This window comes from Oncorhynchus masou, chromosome 32 (genome assembly GCF_036934945.1).
Source record: "Oncorhynchus masou masou isolate Uvic2021 chromosome 32, UVic_Omas_1.1, whole genome shotgun sequence".
Lineage (NCBI taxonomy): Eukaryota > Metazoa > Chordata > Actinopteri > Salmoniformes > Salmonidae > Oncorhynchus > Oncorhynchus masou.
The window spans coordinates 94,361,826-94,376,888 of NC_088243.1; the positions used below are offsets into that span (position 1 = coordinate 94,361,826).

General features: G+C 46.9%; 1 protein-coding gene across 2 annotated transcripts; it reads right to left on the reverse strand.

The window, feature by feature from the left end:
- Positions 1-4,078: 4,078 nt before the first annotated feature.
- sybl1 (synaptobrevin-like 1) lies at positions 4,079-15,006 on the reverse strand. Of its 2 annotated transcripts, none has more exons than XM_064955493.1 (8): positions 14,837-15,006; positions 14,219-14,406; positions 14,021-14,078; positions 11,559-11,696; positions 5,455-5,539; positions 5,271-5,338; positions 5,085-5,177; positions 4,079-4,990 (listed from the first exon to the last, which is right to left on the reverse strand). In XM_064955493.1, the coding sequence occupies exons 2-8, from the start codon at positions 14,362-14,364 to the stop codon at positions 4,922-4,924; spliced, it is 657 nt and encodes a 218-aa protein (XP_064811565.1). In that variant the 5' UTR covers positions 14,365-14,406; positions 14,837-15,006; the 3' UTR covers positions 4,079-4,921. The 2 variants fall into 2 exon arrangements, with proteins under 2 accessions (XP_064811565.1, XP_064811564.1); XM_064955492.1 differs by having other exon boundaries at positions 5,455-5,542; positions 14,837-15,003.
- Positions 15,007-15,063: the final 57 nt, after the last annotated feature.

Below are 15,063 nucleotides of genomic sequence, written 5' to 3' on the forward strand. Positions count from 1 at the left end.
AAGGGTCTGAATACTTATGTAAATGTGATCCATTTTTTTATTTTATAAATTTGCTAAAATTAAAAATATATTTTTCTTTGTCATTAAGGGGTATCGAGTCATTATGGGGTATCGAGTCATTAAGGGGTATCGAGTCATTAAGGGGTATCGAGTCATTATGGGGTATCGAGTCATTATGGGGTATCGAGTCATTATGGGGTAGTGTGTGTAGTTTGATGAGAGGAAAACAACAATGTAATCCATGTTAGAATAAGGCTGTAACGTAACAACATGTGGACATAGTCAAGGGGTCTGAATACCTTCTGAATGCGCTGTAGAACAGACCTGCTTCTCTGACATGTAGAGTAATGAAGCATGGCAGTTCTATTCAAGACCTTTCTATCAGTATGTTAAGCCTTTCTAACTGCGTGCCAGGTCCCACGGTCTAGCTCAGCTCTGTACAGTACTACTGCAGTAATACAAGAGCAAAACTATAGTACCGTACTGCTGAGTCAAGGCCAGGGGGCCGAACCAGAAAGGAGGCTGTGGACGAGAGGCTGAGCTGAAGCGCCCTATCAGAGTAAGGGAAGGATCAGCCTATCATAGCAGAGGGGAAGGAGTAGCATATCAGAGAAGAGGGATATGGTTATTTAATGTCATTGATTTGTAACATCAGACTCGTTAGTGCAATCAATATTTTGTTAATCTAATTTCTTGTAACAACTGAACAGAGAGACATTGTAACTGTGTCTGGACAATACTAAACAAGCCGTCACAGCAGAGTGTGTATAGAACAGGGGAGATACACCAGTAATGTACCATGTCCTGATCTCCATGGTGACAAGACATTACAGGTGTAGTTTAGTAGCACTGACAGGGTAGCTACACAGAGACAGACATCTAAATGTCTCTGTCTGGATACAGACTGACCCTGACAGGGTAGCTACACAGAGACAGACATCTAAATGTCTCTGTCTGGATACAGACTGACCCTGACAGGGTAGCTACGGAGACAGACATCTAAATGTCTCTGTCTGGATACAGACTGACCCTGACAGGGTAGCTACACAGAGACAGACATCTAAATGTCTCTGTCTGGATACAGACTGACCCTGACAGGGTAGCTACACAGAGACAGACATCTAAATGTCTCTGTCTGGATACAGACTGACCCTGACAGGGTAGCTACGGAGACAGACATCTAAATGTCTCTGTCTGGATACAGACTGACCCTGACAGGGTAGCTACGGAGAGACAGACATCTAAATGTCTCTGTCTGGATACAGACTGACCCTGACAGGGTAGCTACGGAGAGACAGACATCTAAATGTCTCTGTCTGGATACAGACTGACCCTGACAGGGTAGCTACACAGAGACAGACATCTAAATGTCTCTGTCTGGATACAGACTGACCCTGACAGGGTAGCTACGGAGACAGACATCTAAATGTCTCTGTCTGGATACAGACTGACCCTGACAGGGTAGCTACACAGAGACAGACATCTAAATGTCTGTCTGGATACAGACTGACCCTGACAGGGTAGCTACACAGAGACAGACATCTAAATGTCTCTGTCTGGATACAGACTGACCCTGACAGGGTAGCTACACAGAGACAGACATCTAAATGTCTCTGTCTGGATACAGACTGACCCTGACAGGGTAGCTACGGAGACAGACATCTAAATGTCTCTGTCTGGATACAGACTGACCCTGACAGGGTAGCTACGGAGAGACAGACATCTACACAGAGACAGACATCTAAATGTCTCTGTCTGGATACAGACTGACCCTGACAGGGTAGCTACGGAGACAGACATCTAAATGTCTCTGTCTGGATACAGACTGACCCTGACAGGGTAGCTACACAGAGACAGACATCTAAATGTCTCTGTCTGGATACAGACTGACCCTGACAGGGTAGCTACACAGAGACAGACATCTAAATGTCTCTGTCTGGATACAGACTGACCCTGACAGGGTAGCTACGGAGACAGACATCTAAATGTCTCTGTCTGGATACAGACTGACCCTGACAGGGTAGCTACACAGAGACAGACATCTAAATGTCTCTGTCTGGATACAGACTGACCCTGACAGGGTAGCTACGGAGACAGACATCTAAATGTCTCTGTCTGGATACAGACTGACCCTGACAGGGTAGCTACACAGAGACAGACATCTAAATGTCTCTGTCTGGATACAGACTGACCCTGACAGGGTAGCTACACAGAGACAGACATCTAAATGTCTGTCTGGATACAGACTGACCCTGACAGGGTAGCTACACAGAGACAGACATCTAAATGTCTCTGTCTGGATACAGACTGACCCTGACAGGGTAGCTACACAGAGACAGACATCTAAATGTCTCTGTCTGGATACAGACTGACCCTGACAGGGTAGCTACGGAGACAGACATCTAAATGTCTCTGTCTGGATACAGACTGACCCTGACAGGGTAGCTACGGAGAGACAGACATCTACACAGAGACAGACATCTAAATGTCTCTGTCTGGATACAGACTGACCCTGACAGGGTAGCTACGGAGACAGACATCTAAATGTCTCTGTCTGGATACAGACTGACCCTGACAGGGTAGCTACGGAGAGACAGACATCTAAATGTCTCTGTCTGGATACAGACTGACCCTGACAGGGTAGCTACACAGAGACAGACATCTAAATGTCTCTGTCTGGATACAGACTGACCCTGACAGGGTAGCTACGGAGACAGACAGCTACACAGAGACAGACATCTAAATGTCTCTGTCTGGATACAGACTGACCCTGACAGGGTAGCTACGGAGACAGCAGTGGTTCTATGCCCCCCCCATTTACTGAATTGTTTTTAAAAGGAACTTGTGCGTCTTTAAACTTTCTCTTGAAAGTTGCAATAGTAGAACCCACAAGGTATCTAATTGGGTAGTACGTCATCAGTTCCTCTTGTCATGTCAGCTAACGACCCTACAGAGACGTTAAATACTGGTCAGACGTGTCCAGCTCAGCTAACAACCCTACAGAGATGTTAAATACTGGTCAGACATGTCTAGATCATCTAACGACCCTACAGAGATGTTAAATACTGGTCAGACATGTCTAGATCATCTAACGACCCTACAGAGATGTTAAATACTGGTCAGACATGTCTAGATCAGCTAACGTCCTTACAGAGATGTTAAATACTGGTCAGATATGTCCAGCTCAGCTAACGACCCTACAGAGACGTTAAATACTGGTCAGACATGTCTAGATCAGCTAACGTCCCTACAGAGATGTTAAATACTGGTCAGACATGTCCAGATCAGCTAACGACCTTACAGAGATGTTAAATACTGGTCAGATATGTCCAGCTCAGCTAACGACCCTACAGAGACGTTAAATACTGGTCAGACATGTCTAGATCAGCTAACGACCCTACAGAGACGTTAAATACTGGTCAGACATGTCCAGATCAGCTAACGACCCTACAGAGACGTTAAATACTGGTCAGACATTTCTAGATCATCTAACGTCCTTACAGAGATGTTAAATACTGGTCAGACATGTCTAGATCAGCTAACGACCCTACAGAGATGTTAAATACTGGTCAGACATGTCCAGATCAGCTAACGACCCTACAGAGACGTTAAATACTGGTCAGATATGTCTAGATCATCTAACGACCTTACAGAGACGTTAAATACTGGTCAGACATGTCTAGATCAGCTAACGACCCTACAGAGACGTTAAATACTGGTCAGACGTGTCCAGATCAGCTAACGACCCTACAGAGATGTTAAATACTGGTCAGACATGTCTAGATCAGCTAACGACCCTACAGAGATGTTAAATACTGGTCAGACATGTCTAGATCAGCTAACGACCCTACAGAGACGTTAAATACTGGTCAGACATGTCTAGATCAGCTAACGACCCTACAGAGATGTTAAATACTGGTCAGACATGTCCAGATCAGCTAACGACCTTACAGAGATGTTAAATACTGGTCAGACATGTCCAGCTCAGCTAGCCATGTCAGCTAACGTCTTTTAATTTAGTTTTTTTTAGCCCAATACACATTAGACATGGCAAAAATGTATAGAATTGCAAAAAATGTTGCTTTAAAACTGAAACATTTATTTTGCACCCCATGACAAAATGTGTACAATTGCAGGAAATAAGCTTAAAAACCTGCAACATGTCCTCTCCACCAACAAGAGGGGTGTGAACAGTGTGTCATGAACAGTGCTGTACCAATAGAAATAGACACAGTGCGCATGCCGAGGGAGGCGTGGGATGTTCTCCAATGCTGGAAGGGGGCCCCAGGGTAAAAACATTTGGTAAACCCTACTCCAGATTATCAGTCTGTTTTCTAGGCTTGTAGAGCCCTGGATGAGAGGGCCATGGACTGGAGAACAGCTGTTTGCTAGGCTTATAGAGCCCTGGATGAGAGGGCCATGGACTGGAGAACAGCTGTTTGTTAGGCTTGTAGAGCCCTGGATGAGAGGGCCATGGACTGGAGAACAGCTGTTTGCTAGGCTTGTAGACCCCTGGATGAGGGCCATGGACTGGAGAACAGCTGTTTGCTAGGCTTGTAGACCCCTGGATGAGGGCCATGGACTGGAGAACAGTATGGAGGACAGCTGGACTGGACAGTGGACTGAATTCCACTTGCACAATATTTTAAAGCTGCGTATCCAACAATCGCTTGTCTTTGGACAGATAAACACACCTCATTCTCTTGTTAAGGAACAGAAAGCAAGACAATCACAACGTTGTTAAATCTCCACTGTCTGGATGCCTTGTTGCGTCACCATTCTGTCCAATAGAGGACCTCTCCTCCCTGCTGACTGGAAGACAAGAGGGAGGAGGAGGAGAGCGATTTCTTTCTTGTGGGTCCGCTGTAGTCTTCTCTTGCTCCCTATTTTCCTCCCCCTCTCTCCTCATCCTCCCCCTCTCTTATTTCCTGATGCAGTTGGGCCAGCTGAGTCCTCCGCAGGCTGCAGACACAACTACATACAGGACCACCTGACGAGAACACACCACATAGTTCAGACTATTACACACACACACACACACACACACACACACACACACACACACACACACACACAGTACCTACCAGTGACACCACCACTACGACGACAGTCAGTTTGAGGTTCTTCATACACATGGCTCTGGCCAGGTTACGGCTGGTGGTCTTAAAACTCACAGACTGGAGGAGAGAGGAAGTTAGCTCTGAGACGGGGTATAGGAACAGTAGTAGTAGGATAGTTGAGTAATTGTAGTAGATTAGAATGTGACTCACTGAGCCGACCAGGTTCTCCGTTTTATCAATCAGCAACTCCAACTTCTCTCCCCTCTGAGCCACCAAGTCTGTAGGAAACACAGTAAACACAAGACACTAAAATAAATCCTCAGACCCTAGACACTTCTCCCCTAGCCCCTAATAGAGCGGTAGTGGTGGATGTAGGAGTGGAGTCTTATCTCACCGATGTTGCGTACCATGATGCCTTTCAGGTCGTCAACCTGCATCTGAGTCTCAGCCAGGCGATCTGATGGAGGAGAGGAATGGTGCTTCTAGAGAGAGAGAGACAGAGAGAAGGGGAGAGAGAGACACAGGGAGGGAGAGATAAGGAGACACAGGGAGGGAGGGATAAGGAGACACAGGGAGGGAGGGATAAGGAGACACAGGGAGGGAGAGATAAGGAGACACAGGGAGGGAGGGATAAGGAGACACATGGAGGGAGGGATAAGGAGACACAGGGAGGGAGGGATAAGGAGACACAGGGAGGGAGAGATAAGGAGACACAGGGAGGGAGAGATAAGGAGACACAGGGAGGGAGAGATAAGGAGACACAGGGAGGGAGAGATAAGGAGACACAGGGAGGGAGAGATAAGGAGACACAGGGAGGGAGAGATAAGGAGACACAGGGAGGGAGGGATAAGGAGACACAGGGAGGGAGGGATAAGGAGACACAGGGAGGGAGGGATAAGGAGACACAGGGAGGGAGAGATAAGGAGACACAGGGAGGGAGGGATAAGGATAAGGAGACACAGGGAGACACAGGGGGAGGGATAAGGAGACACAGGGAGGGAGGGATAAGGAGACACAGGGAGGGAGGGATAAGGAGACACAGGGAGGGAGAGATAAGGAGACACAGGGAGGGAGAGATAAGGAGACACAGGGAGGGAGAGATAAGGAGACACAGGGAGGGAGAGATAAGGAGACACATGGAGGGAGAGATAAGGAGACACAGGGAGGGAGAGATAAGGAGACACAGGGAGGGAGAGATAAGGAGACACAGGGAGGGAGAGATAAGGAGACACAGGGAGGGAGAGATAAGGAGACACAGGGAGGGAGGGATAAGGAGACACAGGGAGGGAGGGATAAGGAGACACATGGAGGGAGAGATAAGGAGACACATGGAGGGAGAGATAAGGACTCAGCGAGCATAGCCTTGCTATTGAGAAAGGCCGCCGTAGGCAGACATGGCTCTCAAGAGAAGACAGGCTATGTGCTCACTGCCCACAAAATGAGGTGGAAACTGAGCTGCACTTCCTAACCTCCTGCCCAATGTATGACCATATGAGAGAGACATATTTCCCTCAGATTACACAGATCCACAAAGAATTAGAAAACAAATCCAATTTTGAAAAACTCCCATATCTACTGGGTGAAATTCCACAGTGTGCCATCAGAGCAGCAAGATTTGTGACCTGTTGCCATGATAAAAGGGCAACCAGTGAAGAACACAACCCATATCTATGCTTATTTATTTTATCTTGTGTCCTTTACCATTTGTACATTGTAAAAACACTGTATATATATATATATATATATATAAATAATATGACATTTGTAATGTCTTTATTGTTTTGAAACTTCTGTATGTGTGATGTCTACTGTTAATTTTGAATTGAATTGATAAGGAGTCACAGGGAGAGAGAGAGGGGATCAGTGGTATGGTGTTCATGTGACTGAAGGTAAACAGACTGTCCTCACAAATGCAAATGGAGTGAGTGTGTAGTGTGTCTGTGTGTGTGTTTTCAGTGGTGTGGTCATGCGCTCAGACTTCCCCCAGAGGCAGAGTTGTCATGCTCCCCTCACGAGCCCCTCCTTACACACCAACCCGTCCTCCAGCCACAATCATTTCAGCTCTGGCCCCTTTGAGCTGACAGTGTGTTCCTCATCTCTCCTGCCACTAGTGATTGGCATTCTGAGTCTTGTCTTCGTCTCCCAATGACTCTTTGTTTAGTAGCTCTTCACATGTCTCTAAAACCATGTGGAATAGCTCATCTCTGACTTCTGTGATCGAAAAAACCTTGGTTTTCATGCAGAAGCCTCCTCCCTAAGTTTGTTTTATTCACTGCTTTAGCACACTCTGCCAACCCGGATGTCCTTGCCGTGTCTGAATCCTGGCTCAGGAAGGCCACCAACAAGATAGAACTGCCAAAGGGTAGGAGTTCTGTCATACTTTCCAGGTCTATACCCAAACAGTTTGAACTTCTAATTTTAAAAATTAATCTCTCCAGAAATGTCTCTCACGGTTGCCGCCTGCTATCAACCGCTCCCAGCTGTGCCCTGGACACCATTTGTGAATTGATCGCCCCCCCCCCCCCCCCCATCTAGCTTCAGAGTTTGTTCTGTTAGGTGACCTAAACTGGGATATGCTAACACCCCGGCCGTCCTACAATCTAAGCTAGATGCCCTCAATCTCACACAAATCATCAAGAACCCCACCAGGTACCCTAAATCCGTAAGCAAGGGCACCCTCATAGACGTCATCCTGACCAACTGGCCCTCCAAATACACCTCCGCTGTCTTCAACCAGGATCTCAGCGACCACTGCCTCATTGCCTGTATCCGCTACGGATCCGCAGTCAAACGACCACCCCTCATCACTGTCAAACGCTCCCTAAAACACTTCTGTGAGCAGGCCTTTCTAATCGACCTGGCCCGGGTATCCTGGAAGGACATTGACCTCATCCCGTCAGTTGAGGATGCCTGGTCATTCTTTTAAAGTAGTTTCCTCACCATCTTAGATAAGCATGCCCCGTTGAAAAATGCAGAACTAAGAACAGATATAGCCCTTGGTTCACTCCAGACCTGACTGCCCTCGACCAGCACAAAAACATCCTGTGGCGGACTGCAATAGTCCCTACGATATGCAACTGTTCAGGGAAGTCAGGAACCAATACACACAGTCAGTCAGGAAGGCAAAGGCTTTTTCAAGCACAAATTCCCATCCTGTAACACTGTAAAGTCCATGGAGAACAAGAGCACCTCCTCCCAGCAGCCCACTGCACTGAGGCCATGCGACACGGTCACCACTGATAAATTCATGATAATCGAATATTGCAATAAGCATTTCTCAACGGCTGGCCATGCCTTGCCCCCCCCCCAGCTACTCGCCCAAGCCTTCCCCAGCTTCTCCTTCACCCAGACAGCCGATGTTCTGAAAGAGCTGCAAAACCTGGATCCGTACAAATCATCTGGGCTAGACAATCTGGACCCTCTCTTTCTAAAACTATCCGCCGCCATTGTTGCAACCCTAATACCAGCCTGTTCAACCTCTCTTTCGTATTGTCCGAGATCCCTACAGATTGGAAAGCTGCCGCGGTCATCCCCCTCTTCAAAGGGGGTGACACCCTAGACCCAAACTGTTACAGAACTATATCCATCCTGCCCTGCCTCTCTAAAGTCTTCGAAAGCCAAGTTAATAAACACTGACCATTTCAAATCCCACCGTACCTTCTCTGCTGTGCAATCCATACGCTCTACAAAATAGCTTCCAACACTCTACTAGGCAAATTTGATGCAGTCTATCACAGTGCCATCAGTTTTGTTACCAAATCACCTTACACCACCCACCACTGCGACCTGTATGCTCTAGTCGGCTGGCCCTCGCAGTCAAACCCTGTCTCACAGTCTATTCTGACCACTCACTACTATACTAACATATTACAGGGTTGGCTCTCGTCATCTGAGTAGCCAGATTGGAGGAGAACTAACTCACCATTTGATCAGGGAGTGGAGGAGAACTAACTCACCATCTGAGCCATCACAGTGGAGGAGAACTAACTCACCATCTGATGAGGGACTGGAGGAGAACTAACTCACCATCTGATCAGGGAGTTTGTGTGTGTGTGTGTGTGTCTCACCATCTGAGCCATCAGAGTGGAGGAAAACTAACTCACCATCTGATCAGGGAGCGGAGGAGAACTAACTCACCTTCTGAGCCATTAGAGTGGAGGAGAACTAACTCACCTTCTGAGCCATTAGAGTGGAGGAGAACTAACTCACCTTCTGAGCCATTAGAGTGGAGGAGAACTAACTCACCATCTGATCAGGGAGTGGAGGAGAACTAACTCACCATCTGATGAGGGAGTGTGTGTGTGTGTCTCACCATCTGAGCCATCAGAGTGGAGAAGAACTAACTCACCTTCTGAGCCATTAGAGTGGAGGAGAACTAACTCACCATCTGATCAGGGAGTGGAGGAGAACTAACTCACCATCTGATCAGGGAGTGGAGGAGAACTAACTCACCATCTGATCAGGGACTGTGTGTGTGTCTCACCATCTGAGCCATCAGAGTGGAGAAGAACTAACTCACCATCTGATCAGGGAGTGGAGGAGAACTAACTCACCATCTGATCAGGGAGTGGAGGAGAACTAACTCACCATCTGATGAGGGAGTGTGTGTGTGTGTCTCACCATCTGAGCCATCAGAGTGGAGGAGAACTAACTCACCATCTGATGAGGGAGTGTGTGTGTGTGTGTGTGTGTGTGTCTCACCATCTGAGCCATCAGAGTGGAGGAGAACTAACTCACCATCTGATCAGGGAGTGTGTGTGTCTCACCATCTGAGCCATCAGAGTGGAGGAGAACTAACTCACCATCTGATCAGGGAGTGGAGGAGAACTAACTCACCATCTGATGAGGGAGTGGAGGAGAACTAACTCACCATCTGATCAGGGAGTGGAGGAGAACTAACTCACCATCTGATGAGGGAGTGGAGGAGAACTAACTCACCATCTGATCAGGGAGTGGAGGAGAACTAAATCAGCATCTGATCAGGGAGTGGAGGAGAACTAACTCACCATCTGATCAGGGAGTGGAGGAGAACTAACTCACCATCTGATCAGGGAGTGGAGGAGAACTAACTCACCATCTGATCAGGGAGTGGAGGAGAACTAAATCACCATCTGATCAGGGAGTGGAGGAGAACTAAATCACCATCTGATGAGGGAGTGGAGGAGAACAAACTCACCATCTGATCAGGGAGTGTGTGTGTGTGTGTGTGTCTCACCATCTGAGCGGAGGAGAACTAACACACCATCTGATCAGGGAGTGGAGGAGAACTAAATCACCATCTGATGAGGGAGTGGAGGAGAACTAACTCACCATCTGATCAGGGAGTGTGTGTGTGTCTCACCATCTGAGCCATCAGAGTGGAGAAGAACTAACTCACTATCTGATGAGGGAGTGGAGGAGAACTAACTCACCATCTGATCAGGGAGTGTGTGTGTGTCTCACCATCTGAGCCATCAGAGTGGAGAAGAACTAACTCACTATCTGATGAGGGAGTGGAGGAGAACTAACTCACCATCTGATGAGGGAGTGTGTGTGTGTGTCTCACCATCTGAGCCATCAGAGTGGAGAAGAACTAACTCACCTTCTGAGCCATTAGAGTGGAGGAGAACTAACTCACCATCTGATCAGGGAGTGGAGGAGAACTAACTCACCATCTGATGAGGGAGTGGAGGAGAACTAACTCACCATCTGATCAGGGAGTGGAGGAGAACAAACTCACCATCTGATCAGGGAGTGGAGGAGAACTAACTCACCATCTGATCAGGGAGTGTGTGTGTGTGTCTAACCATCTGAGCCATCAGAGTGGAGGAGAACTAACTCACCATCTGATCAGGGAGTGGAGGAGAACTAACACACCATCTGATCAGGGAGTGGAGGAGAACTAACACACCATCTGATCAGGGAGTGTGTGTGTGTGTGTCTCACCATCTGAGCCATCAGAGTGGAGGAGAACTAACTCACCATCTGATCAGGGAGTGTGTGTGTGTGTGTGTGTGTCTCACCATCTGAGCCATCATAGTGGAGGAGAACTAACACACCATCTGATCAGGGAGTGTGTGTGTGTGTGTGTGTGTGTCTCACCATCTGAGCCATCAGAGTAGAGTAGAACTAACTCACCATCTGATGAGGGAGTGGAGGAGAACTAACTCACCATCTGATGAGGGAGTGGAGGAGAACTAACTCACCATCTGATGAGGGAGTGGAGGAGAACTAAATCACCATCTGATCAGGGAGTGGAGGAGAACTAACTCACCATCTGATGAGGGAGTGGAGGAGAACTAACTCACCATCTGATGAGGGAGTGGAGGAGAACTAACTCACCATCTGATGAGGGAGTGGAGGAGAACTAACTCACCATCTGATGAGGGAGTGGAGGAGAACTAACTCACCATCTGATGAGGGAGTGGAGGAGAACTAACTCACCATCTGATCAGGGAGTGGAGGAGAACTAACTCACCATCTGATCAGGGAGTGTGTGTGTGTGTGTGTGTGTCTCACCATCTGAGCCATCAGAGTGGAGGAGAACTCTGAGTTCATTGCGTAGGGAAGGGCTGTCTGAGCTCTGGAACCATAGGTCGTCTGGAAACGCTTCTTCACCTCTCCCAGGAAGCTGAACGCACGTGACCGCTCAAAGTCCTAACAAACAGACAGTTAACACGGTCAGACACGACAGTTCCAACAGACCTGGCAACAGGTAGTACGTACGGCCCAGTACATCACTGGGGCCAAGATTCCTGCCATCCAGGACCTCTGTACCAGGCAGTGTCAGAGGAAGGCCCTAAAAATGGTCAGGCTCCAGCCACCCTAGTCATAGACTGTTCTCTCTGCTACCGCATGGCAAGCGGTACCGGAGCGCCAAGTCTAGGACCAAGAGGCTTCTAAACAGCTTCTACCACCAAGCCATAAGACTCCTGAACAGCTAATCAAATGGCTACCCAGACTTCTTGCATTGCATTTTACACTGCTGCTACTCTCAGTTTATTATCTATGCATAGTTACCTTAACTCTACCTACATGTACATATTACCTCAATTACCTCGACTAACCAGTGCCCCGCACATTGACTCTGTACCTGTACATATAGCCTTGCTATTGTTATTTTACTGCTGCTCTTCAATTATTAGTTATTTTAACATAAGCTCTGAGGAAGGTCTTGAGGCCGATGCATAAAGCTTAATGAAGAGCAGTGATACTAGCAAGAGGGTTTCTTCTCTTTTCTCTCAACTTTTACCATGCAACACACACACACACACACACACACACACACACACACACAGGATTGGAAATGATACAGACAATTACCTTGATGGAAGCTACAATATTAAATCTGATCAACCCCCATATAAAATGAAATACATTTTTCAAAACTCAACCCCGACCCCCCCGTAAAGGACTCAACCCGATCACGCTAATTAGATGTTTACAGGTGTGCGGACATCGATTCTAGGGGGTTAACACAGTTGTCAAAAAAATATCCTGCAGCACACCCGTATAGAATGGCAGGTTATTCAGATACAGTGGGGCAAAAAAGTATTTCGTCAGCCACCAATTGTGCAAGTTCTCCCTTCTTAAAAAGATGAGAGGCCTGTAATTTTCATCATCACTTCAACTATGACAGACAAAATGGGGGGGGAAAAAAATCCTGAAAATCACATTGTAGGATTTTTAATGAATTTATTTGCAAATTATGTATTTGGTCACCTACAAACAAGCAAGATTTCTGGCCTGTAACTTCTTCTTTAAGAGGCTCCTCTGTCCTCCACTCGTTACCTTTATTTTACTAGGCAAGTCAGTTAAGAACAAATTCTTATTTTCAATGACGGCCTAGGAACAGTGGGTTAACTGCCTGTTCAGGGGCAGAACGACAGATTTGTACCTTGTCAGCTCGGGGATTTGAACTTGCAACCTTTCGGTTACTAGTCCAACGCTCTAACCACTAGGCTACCCTGCCGCCCCGCACCTGTATTAATGGCACCTGTTTGAACTTGTTATCAGTATAAAAGACACCTGTCCACAACCTCAAACAGTCACACTCCAAACTCCACTATGGCCAAGACCAAAGAGCTGTCAAAGGACACCAGAAACAAATTGTAGACCTGCACCAGGCTGGGAAGACTGAATCTGCAATAGGTAAGCAGCTTGGTTTGAAGAAATCAACTGTGGGAGCAATTATTAGGAAATGGAAGACATACAAGACCACTGATAATCTGCCTCGATCTGGGGCTCCACGCAAGATCTCACCCCGTGGGGTCAAAATGATAACAAGAACGGTGAGCAAAAATCCCAGAACCACAAGGGGGGACCTAGTGAATGACCTGCAGAGAGCTGGGACCAAAGTAACAAAGCCTACCATCAGCAAGGGCATTGAAGATGAAACGTGGCTAGGTCTTTCAGCATGACAATGATCCCAAACACTCCGCCCAAAGGAGTGGCTTCGTAAGAAGCATTTCAAGGTCCTGGAGTGGCCTAGCCACAGAACATCTTTGAGGGGAGTTGAAAGTCTGTTTTGCCCAGCAACAGCCCCAAAACATCACTGCTCTAGAGGAGATCTGCATGGAGGAATGGGCCAAAATACCAGCAACAGTGTATGCAAACCTTGTGAAGACTTACAGAAAACATTTGACCTCTGTTATATACCCTTGGTTGGCAATGACAAAGTATTGAGAAAAACTTTTGTTATTGACCAAATACTTATTTTCCACCATAATTTGCAAATAAATTCATTAAAAATCCTACAATGTGATTTTCTGGATTTTTTTCTCTCATTTTGTCTGTCATAGTTGAAGTGTACCTATGATGAAAATTACAGGCCTCTCATTTTTTTAAGTGGGAGAACTTGCACAATTGGTGGCTGACTAAATACTTTTTTGCCCCAATGTACATTTAGGGTTGTAAACCAAAGAACACTATATACACTCGGTCTCTCAGACACACATTAAAACTGAAGCCTGTATACTCACGTCGTCAGTGATACAGAGATATATGATTCTGTCATGGCAGATGTAGTGGAAGAGATAGCTGAAGGAGAAGACAAGATACTCTGTCAGATCCTCAGTCTGAATTATCTGCAGTCACACGAACATACATACACTACAAGTAGAACAGGACTATCCAACTCCAGGCGGATATGTGTGTGGCTGTCTGAGTGTTATCCCTACCTGCCATGGCTGTAGGTGAGCTTGTTGTTCTCGGATGGTATCTTAGCTAGGATCTGTTCTGTCACCTCCAGGAAATTACCGCCACACCACGCATGCTTCGCCAGGATGGTGCTCCCGCGGGCAACCACTGCAAACAGGATCGCCATGGTTGTGGACAGGGTCAGGGAGGACAGCTGGTCAGGGGTTCACTGGGAGAGGTGGAGGGAGGAGAAAAGTTATGAGGAGGGATAGAGAGATGGTGGGTTAACATTTTTTCACCACTAAGCTAGTGGCAAAGTAGGCAACGAATAGTAGACAAGTCTACAACAACACTGACATGTTGCTAACAAGCTAGCTAAGGTTTGCTAACCCAGTGCACTAGCCAGCCGTCTGCCTGCCTGCCGAACATCGGGAAACATGAGCAAGAGATTCACCACCGCCAACTTTAACATTGTCGCTCTGAATCAAACTAAAGTGGCTGGTTAGCATAAAATACAACAATGACGTTAACAAAGACTGTCGTATGCATCCTGGGTACCTACGGTTGCGATCATCATGACAAATCATAGTTAGCAATAATACGACCATCATAAATGGTTTTGTTAGCAGTACTAAACAATAACACATAATCATGCGTACCTGCGATGCTCAGCAGTCTTCAAAACGATGTGTTTTCAACATTAAACCAAATGTTAATGTTAATCTCCTCGTCTGACTTCTGCTTTCCCAGATCCTTGATCGGAAGCTTTATCTGGTTCCACCTAGGGAAATGTGGTTTTTTGCTTCCTTACGATGAATATGCATGCGGAATGTTGAACTACACTTCCTGGTGTGCAGCTACTTCCCTTTGTGTCAGACCAACGTCA

What these genes read in the sequence shown, in the direction of transcription:
- sybl1 (XM_064955492.1), bottom strand. Translation starts at nt 14,364, where the DNA reads ATGGCGATCCTGTTTGCAGTGGTTGCCCGCGGGAGCACCATCCTGGCG. An exon ending in ATCTCTGTATCACTGACGAC is followed by an intron (nt 11,697 to 14,020) that starts GTGAGTATACAG and finishes TCTGTTTGTTAG; the next exon opens with GACTTTGAGCGGTCACGTGC. An exon ending in CCACTCTGATGGCTCAGATG is followed by an intron (nt 5,543 to 11,558) that starts GTGAGACACACA and finishes CTCTCTCTCTAG; the next exon opens with AAGCACCATTCCTCTCCTCC.